The sequence below is a fragment of the Lemur catta genome, chromosome 10, assembly GCF_020740605.2.
Source record: "Lemur catta isolate mLemCat1 chromosome 10, mLemCat1.pri, whole genome shotgun sequence".
Lineage (NCBI taxonomy): Eukaryota > Metazoa > Chordata > Mammalia > Primates > Lemuridae > Lemur > Lemur catta.
This window is the reverse complement of record NC_059137.1, coordinates 77,713,819-77,727,152: the sequence shown is the minus strand read 5'-3', so window position 1 is coordinate 77,727,152 and position 13,334 is coordinate 77,713,819. Positions and strand designations below refer to the sequence as shown.

The 13,334-nt window shown below is 34.6% G+C and overlaps 1 protein-coding gene across 1 annotated transcript in view; it reads left to right on the top strand.

Moving 5' to 3' along the window:
* The window catches only part of KIF27 (kinesin family member 27), a 77,103-nt gene that overhangs the window by 53,720 nt on the left and 10,049 nt on the right, over positions 1 to 13,334 (top strand). The window contains exons 14-16 of the mRNA XM_045562218.1: positions 5,845 to 6,060; positions 11,000 to 11,206; positions 12,744 to 12,942. Coding sequence (XP_045418174.1) covers positions 5,845 to 6,060; positions 11,000 to 11,206; positions 12,744 to 12,942 — 622 coding nt within the window. The remainder of the gene's footprint in view (positions 1 to 5,844; positions 6,061 to 10,999; positions 11,207 to 12,743; positions 12,943 to 13,334) is intronic.

The following is a 13,334-nucleotide window of genomic DNA, read 5'->3' as shown; positions in this document are numbered from 1 at the left end:
CTATTTGATTCTGGTTGTAAGCCATATAAACCAGGATTTTCCTCTCTAAAAAGTAAATCATACCATTGTAAAGTTAGAAACCAAAAGAAAACACTTCTTGTTTTTAGTATATTTTGCTTATTACTGCTTATCAAATGACCATCACTAAAACCTATTGGAATTTCAAAGTAAAATGTTCAGTGTTCAGCCAAGGATGATTTATTATTAATTTTTTTGTATTTTTTATTGTGGTAAAATATGCAGAACATTTAACATTTATAATTTCAATTATTTTTAATTATATGGTTCAGTGGCATTCATTACATTGACAGTGTTGTATAGCCATCACCACTATCTATTTCCAAAACTTTTTATTACCTCAAACAGAAACTCTGTAATGATTAAGCAATAACTCTCCATTTTCCCTCTTCCCAGCCCCGGGCAACCTCTATCATTAACTTTAGTGGATATTTTAAATAAATTGTACCATTATATGCTTTATAGTAAACATTGGTAATTTGGAAAAATAAACTTGAAGTCTGTGTAATTGTTACTACCACCCAAAGTTAGGGGTTTGTAGGGTTCCTATAAAAGAAGATTTTATGTAATGAAGATTTGTTTATTTTTCAAGTTATAAAGACTTGGGAACCTTTACAAAAATTTTTTCCTGGAGGACTTGGATTTTATGAGCCAAAGAAGTAGTTTTATGAAGGAGTTTGCCTTGATTTCAATTTTTGAAAAAGAGTGATTGTGGAGGGAGTAGAAGGATCAGGAATAATTTTATTTGGACCTGTCTATACATATTTTCAACAACAGCATCTAAAAATGAGGCTAAGTTGCCCTAGAGTTGGAGAGGACTTTGTATCTGTCACCTTCACCTCTAGCTGGCCTTGGGCCCAGGGTCAGTCTACCCATAGAGTCATGGAACAGACAAAGGATCTGTAACCTGCTCCTCCTCTATTAGACTTGCCTTTCAGTCAGCATCTAGACCAGTAGGACCCAGATTGATTACGGTGTGTTCTTAACCTCTCTACATCAATATAACAGGTAGATGGGACTGAGGACCAGTACTTACCTTTGCTCTGTCCTCCACTTCCCAGTCTGTGTTGAAATAGCTCTTAGCACCAGGCCATGGGACACAGGGTTAGAAGTGGCCCCTCCTGCCGTGCAGTATCAGGCAACTTGCTAAGACTGGCTGTCAGGGTCAAGTTGTAAAAGCTGTCCCTCACAACATATAAATGACAGAAAAGGAGATTAACAAAATCTTGAGTAAACAGAATAAGATTACCTGGACCTTTATGATATGTTCTGTATCACAAGAGAAGAGGAAAAATAAAAAAGAATGAGGATAGTCTGTTCCCTGAAGTAAGTTTACTTCAGGATACAGAAAGATAAATAAATAAATGAAAACAGCTGTTTTCTGTTCTCAATAAGATGTAATATTTAGGAAGCAAGAACACACTGAGATAAGTAGGAAGTACAAATAAATGAAAAACACAAGAGATCAAAGTAAAATTGATTCTTAGAAAATTATTTTAATGAAACAGAAGAGAAACTTGAGACTTATCCTGATGGGTTCTTTTCTGAACAAAAGGCACACAAAGATTATATCTTTTCCAGTGTTTGAGAAATATTTATAAGACTTGATTATATACATTTCAGATGGACTGAACACATTCATATTACTCCACTAAAATGACAGCAAAGGAATATATATCATACATAAATTTAACTCACAATGAACCATAGACCTACATGTAAGAGCTAAAACTATAAAACTCGTAGAAGAACACATAGGCATAAATCTTGTTACTTTTATCCTTTCAGTTAAGCAATGGTTTCTTGGATATTACACCTAAACCACAAGCAACAAAAGAAACAGTAGATAAACTGGACTTTATCAAAATTAAAAACATTAATGTTTTGATGATGCAAAAGATACCATCAAGAAAGTAAAAAGATAACTCATATATTTGCAAATCATATATCTGATAAAGGTCTTGCATCTAGAATATATAAAGAATTCTTACAACTCAATAGTAAACAGACAATCCAACTAAAAAATTGGTAAAGGATCTGAATAGACATTTCTCCAAAGATGATGCACAGGTGGCCAATAAACATGTAAAAAGATGTTCAACATTATTAGCCATCAGGGAAATGCAAATTAAAACTTAAATAAGACACCACTTCACACCTTCTAGGATAGCTGTAGTCAGAAAAACAGATAATAAGTGTTGGTGAGGAGGTGGAGAAACTGGAACCTTCATACACTGATGGTGGGACTGTAAAATTGTGCTGTTGCTTTGGCTAACCCATCTAGTGGTTCCTCAAAAGGTTAAACATAGAGGTACTATGTGACCCCAGCAGTTTCACTCCTAGGTATATATGGAAGAGAAATGAAAGCATATGTCCACCAAAAAACTTGAACATGAATGTTCATAGCAACATTACTCATAATAGCTAAAAAATGAAAATGACACAAATGTTCATCAACTGATGAATGTATAAACAAACTGTGATCCATCCATACAATGGAATATTATTTGACAACAGAAAGGAATGAAGTACTGATGCATGCTACAACATGGATGAACCTTGAAAACACATATTAAGTGAACAAAGCCAGTCACAAAAAACCACCTTTGTATAATACCATATATCAAGTGTCCAGAATAGGCAATTCTATTTCTATCCAGAGATAGAAAATAAAATAGTGGCTGGTGGGGGGCTGGGGAGGAAATGGAATGACTATTAACAGGTATGGGGTTTCTTTTTTGGAGGTGATAAAATGTTCTAAAATTGATTTGTAATGGTTGCATAACTCTATGAATATATTAAAAACCATTGAATTATACACTTTAGGTGAATTTTATGGTATGTGAATTATATCTCATTAAAGCTATTATTTTTTAAAAAGCTATAAACTCATAAAGGGGTAAAGAGAGTAGAGGAGATAAAAGAGGACAAAAGATTAATCCCCCCCAAAAAAGTTTATAAGATAGAAAGCAAATAGATGAGAAGTTATTGACTTAGCAGAACAGAAAAAGCTGTAATCCAAATGCCTAGAAAGACACAAATGAGAGCCAAGGCTTTGGCTTTAGCTTTTTCCCTTTTTTAAAAATAATAGCATTAGAGAGAGATGATTCACATCAAAAAGACTACAGCATTAGAGAGAGATAATTCACATAGAACATCAAAAGACTCAGAAATGAAGGAACCAAGATTTTCAGAAGGCAGGAGTGAGGCATAGGATGAAAATAGGGCATAGTCAGGAAACTGTTCTTTTCTCACTCTGGGACAAGATGATTTATTTTCTGAAGATTGAACCAGGCACAGCAAAGGGTCAGGATAAGTCAAAATACTCCAAACAGGGAATGAATGCAAGTCTCTATGTGAATTCTGAGAAATCCATTTCCTAATCTCTACCTGGATCCCAGAATGCTGGCAGCCAGATTTATACTTCCCAGCAGGAGATTTACAGATTTTCTGAAACATAGTCCCTGAAAAAAGACCCAAAACACTTAAATTTGGGAGCCCCCAACTAAGTGGCTGGATCCCACATACATACTACCATCACACATCATTATCAGCTTTTCAATACCTGACTCTTAAATGTGATGGGCATTTCGGGAATGCCACCAACATTAAAGACAAAAGGAAAAAACAAACCCAGAGAAATTAAAGATAGAGTAAGAAGTTGAAAAAACTTTTAAAAAGCCTTAATATCCTCAATGTGGTAAAAGATGATACTCTCTTCATACAATAAGAACTGTAGGTTATTTAAAAATATGAGAGAACTCTTGGAAATTAAAAGAGTTAGAGGATAAAATTGAGGAAATATCCCAGAAAGTAAGTAAAAAGATAATGGAAAACAGGAGGAAAAAAATTTTTAATTGGCACATAAATCCAAGAAGCCCAACATCCAAGTAATGGGAATTCCAGAAAGATAGAGAAAACAGAAGGGAGATTATCAAAGACATAATATAAAAAATTTTCCCGATACTGGTAATGTGAAAACTGTAGATTGAAATAGCCCACCAAGGGCCCAGCAAAATGAGTGCTCAAGACATATCACTGTGAAGGTTTCAGCACACTGAGGAAAAAAGAAGATTCTGAAAGCTTCTAGATAGAAAAGACTAGTCACTTGTAAATATCAAGAATCAAAATGGGGGGGGTGAAGGGAGGGGATGGGTGTATGCCTACATGATGAGTGCGTTGCGCACCGTCTGGGGAATGGTCATGCTTAAAGGTGCTGACTCGGGGAGGTGGGGGGGGAGGAGATGGAGGTATGACTACATGGTGAGTGCCAGGCGCACTGTCTGGAGAATGGACACGCCTGAGGCTCTGACTCAGGGGGATGGGCGGGACACGGACAATGTATATAACCTGAGCTTTTGTACCCCCATGAAGAGCTGAAATAAAAAAAAAAAAAAAGAATCAAAATGGCATTGGACTTACCAACTTTCTTCATTAGAAGTTAAAAGACCTGAAGCAATCTTCAGACTCATGAGGAAAATGATTTCTACTCAGTAATTCTCTTCTAAGCCAAACTCTCAATCAAATGTGAAGCTAGAATAAGGATATTTTCAAGTGCAAAAATTATCTTCTATCAAACTTGTCTCAGGAAGCTGCTGGAGAATATGCTGCATAAAAATAAGGGCATAAATTATGAAAAAGGAAGAGTCAGGATTCTGAAAATGTGATCCAACATAGAAATTCCTGGGAAATACCAAAGGGAAGTCCCAAGACAACTAGTCCAGTTTGGAGCAGGAGGATGAATGTTCCATGCAAAATGCTTCCAGAAAAGAATGGATTGAAGAGATTTCCTGATAAGTTTGTTCAAGTGAAAAAGTATTGAGAGGAATTTTATAGTTCTATTCGAGAAGAATTAGTTATAAGATACAAAAAATACTGGTAAAACAAAAGACTAAGGAAAAAAAATAAGGTACAAAAATTATATCAAGTGGAAGTTTTTTTATGATCATTTTATACTAGTTAAGCATAAGAATAATAGTCACAAATTCATAATAATGTAAATAAATACTGATTTAACTATAAACTGTAATAGTTTAACTTATATTGGAAGAATGGAGGGGGAGGGGAAGTAGAGAAGTATAAGAGTGCTAAATCCTTATCTCCCATGATACACAGTAAATATACAATATCTAAGGTTGATAATATCATTTAGAAACAGACATAAACTCCAGAAGAAACAACTAAAAAAGTTGAAGGTAGCTATTTCTGGGTAGTGGTTAAAGTTTGGGGGGAGGAACTGCTTTTTTAAAATTATAAACCTTATGATAGTGTATACATATACATAAATATGTGTATAGATACACATATCCCTTATGGTATATATACATATAATTACCATGATGAAAAAATATTTTACAAATTATCTTAAATTAGGCCATAATGAACACCTCTATAAATCTGGCCATATTTTCTGACCAGAATGAAATAAGAGTAAAAATTATATGTTTAAACCAACCAATCATATATTTAAACAAACCAAATCTCAGCCTTTAGGAAATTATAACATAATGCTACAATATAACAGGCCAAGAAAGAAAAGCTCGATACAGAAAATAATAGAAAAATACTACCTCTCAAAACCTAGCTGAAGCAATTCTTGGTAGTAAACTCATAGTTCAAATATACATTTTTTTTAAAAAAGGCATTTAACTTAAGATTTTAGAAAATGAACATCCCCTTCAAAAAAAAATCCATGGGTGAAAATAATAATATAAAAGCCAAAAACATATTCATCTAGTAATTTTTTATATGTTTTTCCTAATTTGTATGCAGTCTGGATTTCTGGTAATTGTTTTTGGGGTGTCTGATGGGTTGTGTCTTTTTTAGGCCTTAAGCACAGATAGTTTGAAAATATCAACTCGCCTGAACTTGTTGGACCAAGAGCTGTTTGAAAAGAGTGTGCAGCTCCAGGGCAGCACAGCTGAGGAGCAAACAAAGATTTCAGAACAAGTTGAAGCCCTCCAGAAAGAAAAGGATCAGCTCCAGAGACAAAGAAACAGTGTGGATGAAAAACTTAAAAATGGTAGAGTGTTATCACCTGAAGTAAGTCAGTATTCTTTGGAACTGGAGGTGCTGTATGATGGGTAACTTGAGTGATTTCCTCAGTCTCTTTCACATAATCATAAAAATGATAAATCTGGTAAATTTGTTTTCCTTGACACTTTGTCAGATGTAATGAATTCACCTGGCACCTGTTTGGCACCATCAACCAAGCCTGACTAGAGAGACTGAGATGTCCTCACATAGTGGTCCATGGACGTGGCGCCTTCCTGGCACTGACAGGCATTAGGAAACTAATACTATACTTTCCTTGAGTATGGCCAACTTCTCAGCTGGAGTTTCTCATCTGAAATCACAGAACACAGAAAATGATTTCAGGGACTCTTTTCTCAATTCTTCCAAGGAGGACTCCTAACTTTTCTTTATACATCCTTCTTGAGTGACACTAGGTAACTTACTACATACAATGGATACCTTTCCATGCTTGAGAAAGGCTCAATGTTTGGGAGCATATTCCACACTTTGTCCAGCCAAATAGATACACAAAATCCAAATTCCAGTAAAATACCTTTTAGTTATATAATAGTTTTCATTTAGGGGAGCATATGGCTCCTCTCACATTTATTTTTTTAAACTATGTAAAAGGTGATTCATTTATTGGCCATCAAATTGCCCAAGACTTTGTCTTTTTTCAAAATTTTAATTCAGCCAGCAGTGGTACCTATACCTTACTAATATTTATTAGACAAAGATGAACTAATGAGCCTGAAGTTTCTCTGTAAATATTTATTGTTGATGTCCTGTCATTATCAAAGCAAGGGAAAATTGCTAAGAGAAGGTGAGTACCTGGGAATCACACATCTTGCTGAATCTTTTAGTATTTTAGATTGGGGCAAGTGAGAGGAAATTAAGGAGACTAGTTAAGAAACAGGAGAAAGGATAGCATGAAATTATTATTGCTCATTGAATTGATGAAAGGAATTGAAAACTAACTTGATTAGGGGCTAAGTGGCAGTTGAAGGAGCATTTTAAGCCTCTACTGCCCTGTTTTATAACTTAACTTGGGTGGCTGTGCAGAGGATTGCAGAATGAGGCTATCTTCCCAAGGTGTTAAATTGGAGCCCCAAGCTTGTAGATTTGAAGGTATAAGGGCCTAAGATACAGCAAAACTTAAGTATTTAAGGAATTCTGCCTGCCCAGGACTGTTAGTAGGCCCTATGGAAGAAACAAAAAAAATAGAAAGTATTATGCTTCCCTTGAGAAATTCATACTCTTATCTGGGAAAAGAGAGAGAAATACAAGAAAACTCTAAACCCTGAGGAATATAAAAAAGCAAGTTATGGATAATGTATTAAAGCTATAACTCTTACATTATTTATGCAAAGCAATGCCATGATTGTTTGGGAGAACAGTCATCAAGGCAGCCTCAGGGGATTAGAATCTTGAGCTGGATTATGAAAAACATGATATGTACTAGCAGATATAAGGAAGAAGGCCATTTAGATAAAACATCCTTAAATAAGGCACAGAGATGGGAATGAACAAATTCTCTGTGCAGAAGGGTAGAGTTCTGTTATTATCAAGAAACATTTAGGTTTCTGTTTCATGTGGAATTCTGTAACTAAAAACATTATTTACAGACTTGTGGTGAAAATATATAGTACCATTTATAATACCTATTTAGCAGTCACTCTGGATTGGTTTGAAGGAATGCTTAGCTTTCTACAATTGGTGGGGTTCCATTTAGTCATGTGAGCTTCTGTGCACCCTCCTTCCACATCATTCGTTCTTTTTAGGGTAGCTCTGAAGCGGGCTTTGCTCTCACCACTATTTTAAATCCAAGATTAATATTCCCAAATAGATCTGCCAATAGCAGATGATCAAGAACATGAGATTCTGATGTTACACAAGATATCAATATAATCTAGGTGGAATGCTTTACTGTCTTTAAACTTTCTTAGGATTATTTTCTTTCCAAAGTAAATTAAAACATTTTTCCTGATGGTATTACTTTATGGGAAGTGATAGAAAAATTTTAGATTACTATACTAATAGAGTATTACCCAATAATTTACTATAGACAAATCACCTCCTCTTTTTTCCATAAAATCCAGAAACTAAAATTAAAAAAATAAAAGAATACTTGAACTCTAGCTTTCTAGTAATACAGAGTAGTAGTTGCTTAGTAAGTGGGGTATAGGAAGAACGATTATGTTTATTTAATCTTTTAAACTTTCAATTCCACATTTTATGATTCAACCATTCATATAATTTATAGAAAAATATACCCATATGAAGTGCTTGCTTGAAAGTTTTTGTTTTTGTTTTGTTTTTTACTGATAGGAATGTATGATCAAAAAAGTGTGGGGGCCACCAATGCTTTAGGTCCTTGATACAGTGTGGTCTCTGGACCAGCAGCAACAGCATCACCTGGAAGCTTGTTAGAAATGCAGATCCTCAGGTCCTACCTAGTCCTGCTGAATCAGAATTTGAATTTTAACAAGCTACTGGGTTCACATTAAAGTCTGAAAATCAGTGCTCTATAAAAAAGCACAGCCAACTCTTGATAATTTGTGGTTTGTATTATAGCAAATTTTTCATCCCTAAATCATCTCCCATTGCCACTTATCTTGTCAACCTGCACCTATTGTTAGAGGGAACCACAAACATTTATATGCTACAGCTTCACTGGAGCAGCCTACCCTCAGTGTTCTATAGTCATACTACCTTATATCATCTTGGTACTTCCTTAATTTAGATCCAATACTATAGAAACTGAATTTATGCTAATTATTCCCAGCCATATATAAAGGCAAACTCTTTTCACATTTGTTTTTGGTAAAATATAATCACAGTATGAGTTCAGAAGTCAAATAAAGTTAAGTCCTAACTTACCATCATCAGTAGGTTCTTGGAAACTGCGACTTTAAGTGAAACAGCATACAAAGAAACGAATTTTTTTCTTTCTCATCAACATTATCAAAAAATAATGCTGAAAGAAATGACATTATTGGAGGACCTGCTATATATCATTTCACTTAAAGTCACAGTTTCCAAGAACCTACTGACGACTTTAAGTGAGGACTTATTGTATAGTCTTTGGATAATTTACTTTTTTGTTTTTTGTTTTTTTTTTAAAGAAAGAGGGTCTCATTCTGTTGCCTAGGCTGAAGTGTAGTTATGCGGTCACAGCTCACTGCAGCCTCCAGCTCCTGGGTTCGAATGATCCTTTTGCCTTAGCCTCCCGAGTAGTTGGGACTACAGGCACATGCCACCATGCCCAACCAATTTTTAAATTTTTTTGATAGAGACAGGGTCTCTCACTATGTTGCCCAGACTGGTCTTAAACTCCTAGCCTCAAGCAGTCCTCCCTCCTTGGTCTCCCAAAATGCTGGGATTACAGGGCATGAGCTACTGCACCTGGCCAGATAATTCATTTTTTTTTTAGATAATTCACTTTTATTTGTAGCTCCTTTTATTCATTCTCCTGAGTACCTTTCAGTATTTAAAGATTTTTTTTCCTTAAGAAGGTGAATATTATTTTATTCCTTATAGAGCAGTTATCAAATCATCAAATTCCTGATGGTTAGTGATTGCACAGAGAAATAGAATGGCTGTTGGACATTTTTTTTTCCAAAATGATTCTTTCAGAAGATTTTATAAAATGATTTTTAAAAATGAGTATCATTTAACCTTCCACTAGAATAGGTTCCAGAAGTCACTCTAACTATTCTTTAGATATATCAGAAATATTCATATTCTTTTCCTTTGGGATGCTGGTGGGAGGAGTGGAGAGAAATAACTTGAGTCATGTAATCACAGACACATGAAAATATTTTTTTCTCCTCTTCCTTCCTTAACTTATTCAACAGATACTTATTGAATTTAAACTACGTGATAGGTATGATACTAGGCAATAAGGATATGAGTATGAATAAGACAATCTGCCCTCAAGGAATTTAAAGTTTAGATGACTTCCACAACAGGTATAGGTATACAGAAACATATATCCAAATCTTACCAATCTGAAATAATTTGTTACCAGAGATTTGGATCTCCAAAATAACATGTATTTGGATAGTTCAAAGAACTGGTATAGCCAGGCATGGTGGAGTGGTCCTGTAGTCCCACCTGAGCTACTTGGAAGGCTGAGGCAGGAGGATTGCTTGAGCCCAGGAGTTTGAGTCCAGCCTGGGCAATATAGCAAGACCTTGTCTCTTTAAAAAAAAGAGAGCGAGGAGAACTGGTAGGTTTTCTGACAGATTTATCAGATTTTTTTTTCCCACAAAGGAAATCTCTGATATATGAAAAAAATATTATGCTGCTACTATTTTTAATACCTATATTTTCCCTCTAATAACATTTCATAGGAATCTTATGAAATGTTTCACGTCCTTAACTCCTCATTTTTTTATGCCATACTGTGTTTTTTCCTCAGAGACTCTCCTGATTATTAGTTCTTAATAATTTACTGTAAATGTATCTCCTTTCCTTCCTAGCAATGTATTGTTTTGATAGATCATTGAAAGGAAAGCAGGGGGTCTCTAGATCTCACTAGTGGAAATGCTGACATATAATATGCACTTTGGAGTTACGGAGGGAGATAAACGACAATACTACTAATCCTGTGGGCTGAGGCTTTGTTCAAGTGTATTCATTGGATTAGATGATGAGCATTTGTTGTATGACCTTGGAACATTTCAGAACTCATCTAAACTACTGACTCTTCCATTTTATTACACAAGGTATATTGTGATGACTCAATGATTATATGTTGTGTGTGTGTATATATATATATATATATATATGAGTATACACAGTGCATTGTATAGCATAGCAAGCAAACATTATGTTCTTAAAATTTAGTAAAAGAGAAGTAATGTCTATTAGACTCAAATAGCATACTAGGATCCGAGTATATGCCAAAGTCCAAGTGTATTATTTCATTTAAAATGAGTGATTTCTATTGTATTATATCCAGGAAGAACATGTTCTTTTCCAACTTGAAGAGGGGATTGAAGCTTTGGAAGCTGCAATTGAATACAAGAATGAAAGTATCCAGAGTCGCCAGGACTCACTTAGAACATCATTCCAAAACCTCTCTCGTAGTGAAGCCAATGTCTTGGAAAAACTAACTTGCCTGAGTGCTGTTGAGATTAGAGCTATTCTTTTCAGATACTTCAATAAGGTTTGTTCCTGAGGGACAGAATATTTTTCTTACAAAGAGGGGTCAAGATGCTTATGTATCTTGTGTTTATTTTGAATTTTTAAAGAAACTGAAAGGCTCAAAGATTTGATGATACAACTATAAATTTAAGCATGATTTCTCTTTATAGTACTGAATGCTGTCATCTCAAAGCTTTGTGATTATCCAAATCTATAGGCCTAACTTTGGGAGCTCCTAAAGTTTGAGGGCCTCTTAAAAGAAAGCCTTTTTGAAATAGTTTTAGACACTAAAGAATTTATGTTCCTTGCTCATTATTTCTTGGATGTTTTTTAGATTTGGATGTTTTTTCGTAACATTCATGAAAAATCAAGGGCCCTCCAGGTTTTGATTCCCCTTTCTTCACTGCTGTAGGGTAGTGAAACCTGTACTTTCTCATAATGTGTGAGTTGAAATGGAGGTGAAGTAGTCCATCAGTAGCAAAGATACTAATAGATTTTATTAACCTGCATGTGCTTAAATTGATTAAAATATTTTCTGCAAATTTGACCATTTACTGATCCAGAGATGTTTCATAGCATTGAGAACTACATCTTTTCTCTGTCTTTTCCACTTAAAATACATATTATGAAGTGTTACACAACTAGATAATTCTTTTCTCTGAAAAGTATATTCAGTGTATGGGAATATCAGACAATGAAGCAAAAATAAAACACTGAAGTTTTAAAATAAAGTTCTAATTCTGTGAAATAAAGATGAAAAATGAATGAAAATGTTATACATAGCTTCTTCTTGGATAATCACTCTCAGTAGTAAGCTACTATTAACATTATAGATGATAGTAATCCTATCACTGTGTGTTTAGAGGGCAGAAAAATAGTATTGTTCTAGGCTTTGATACAGATAACTCTTTTGTGGTACTTTTAAAGCAAGAGTTCTTAACCCAAGGCACCTCTGCCAAGGTCAGTAGATTTTCTGATCCTGAGACCCTTTGTATTAATGAGTATTTTTTTCTGGAGAGATGGTCATTAGATTATTAACAAGTTCTGTGACACAGACATTATCTGAAGTATTTTTACTTCATATCAGTAGAGAAGAACCCAGGAGACAAAATGCATGACCTGAAACTGAACTCTGTTTATAGTTTAAAAAATTCTGTCACTTACTTATAATATCCATTTTGGAGTTAAAACTGGGAATTATCTAGATGTTATACAAGAGTCTTTAGCTTCTGAATATCTATTTAGTCTAGAGAAAAAGAGAGAATTCTAAAATGTAAACTTCAGAGATCATATCTAAGAAATTATGGAGGGGTGATTATTAGAGCAACATTATATTGAAAATGAAAGTGTTACCAATTCAGAATCTCTCCAAATTCAAAAGGCTGCTAGGTTATTTTGTGGATATGTTACAAAACATTTACCTAAGGATCCAATATCTTGGCAAGAATCACTTAAACTGTGGAGACTAAGAAGTTCATCTTTATGTAGCCTAAGAAAAGTACATGAGTCTATTATATTAGGCTAAGATACACTTAAAAGGTCAAAAATGTATTTTCTAGGTGGTTAACTTGCGAGAAGCTGAACGGAAACAACAGTTACGAAATGAAGAAATGAAAATGAAGGTTCTGGAACGGGATAATATGGTTCATGAGTTGGAATCTGCACTGGAACATCTGAAATTGCAGTGTGACCGTAGACTGACCCTCCAGCAAAAGGAACATGAGCAAAAGATGCAGTTGCTGTTACATCATTTCAAAGGTAACTGCCCCTCATTGTCAGTTATGTAAGGTGATATATGAATGGGGTATTGAGGAAGGAAGATAGGATGGAATTTGATTACTTAAAATCCCAACATGTTTAAATAGTTACTACTAGACAAGTGTTTGGGCTTTGCATGTTTTGGTTACCACGTTTTGGAGTAGTTGACTTTGTTGTAGGGCTATTCATGCTTGAAATGTTATCCCTTCTGCCTGCCCCCAGCACACACATAAGAACTGCTACAATCCTGTTAGTTTTTTGCTGGTCTAGTTTTTATGTAGAAATGTGGGATTACTTCTGGATTTTTGATGTGCAGTTGAAAATTTTCTATTTCCATGGGATATAATACTATGATATTTAAATTATTTTTCATTCACAAAAATAGAGTGGTA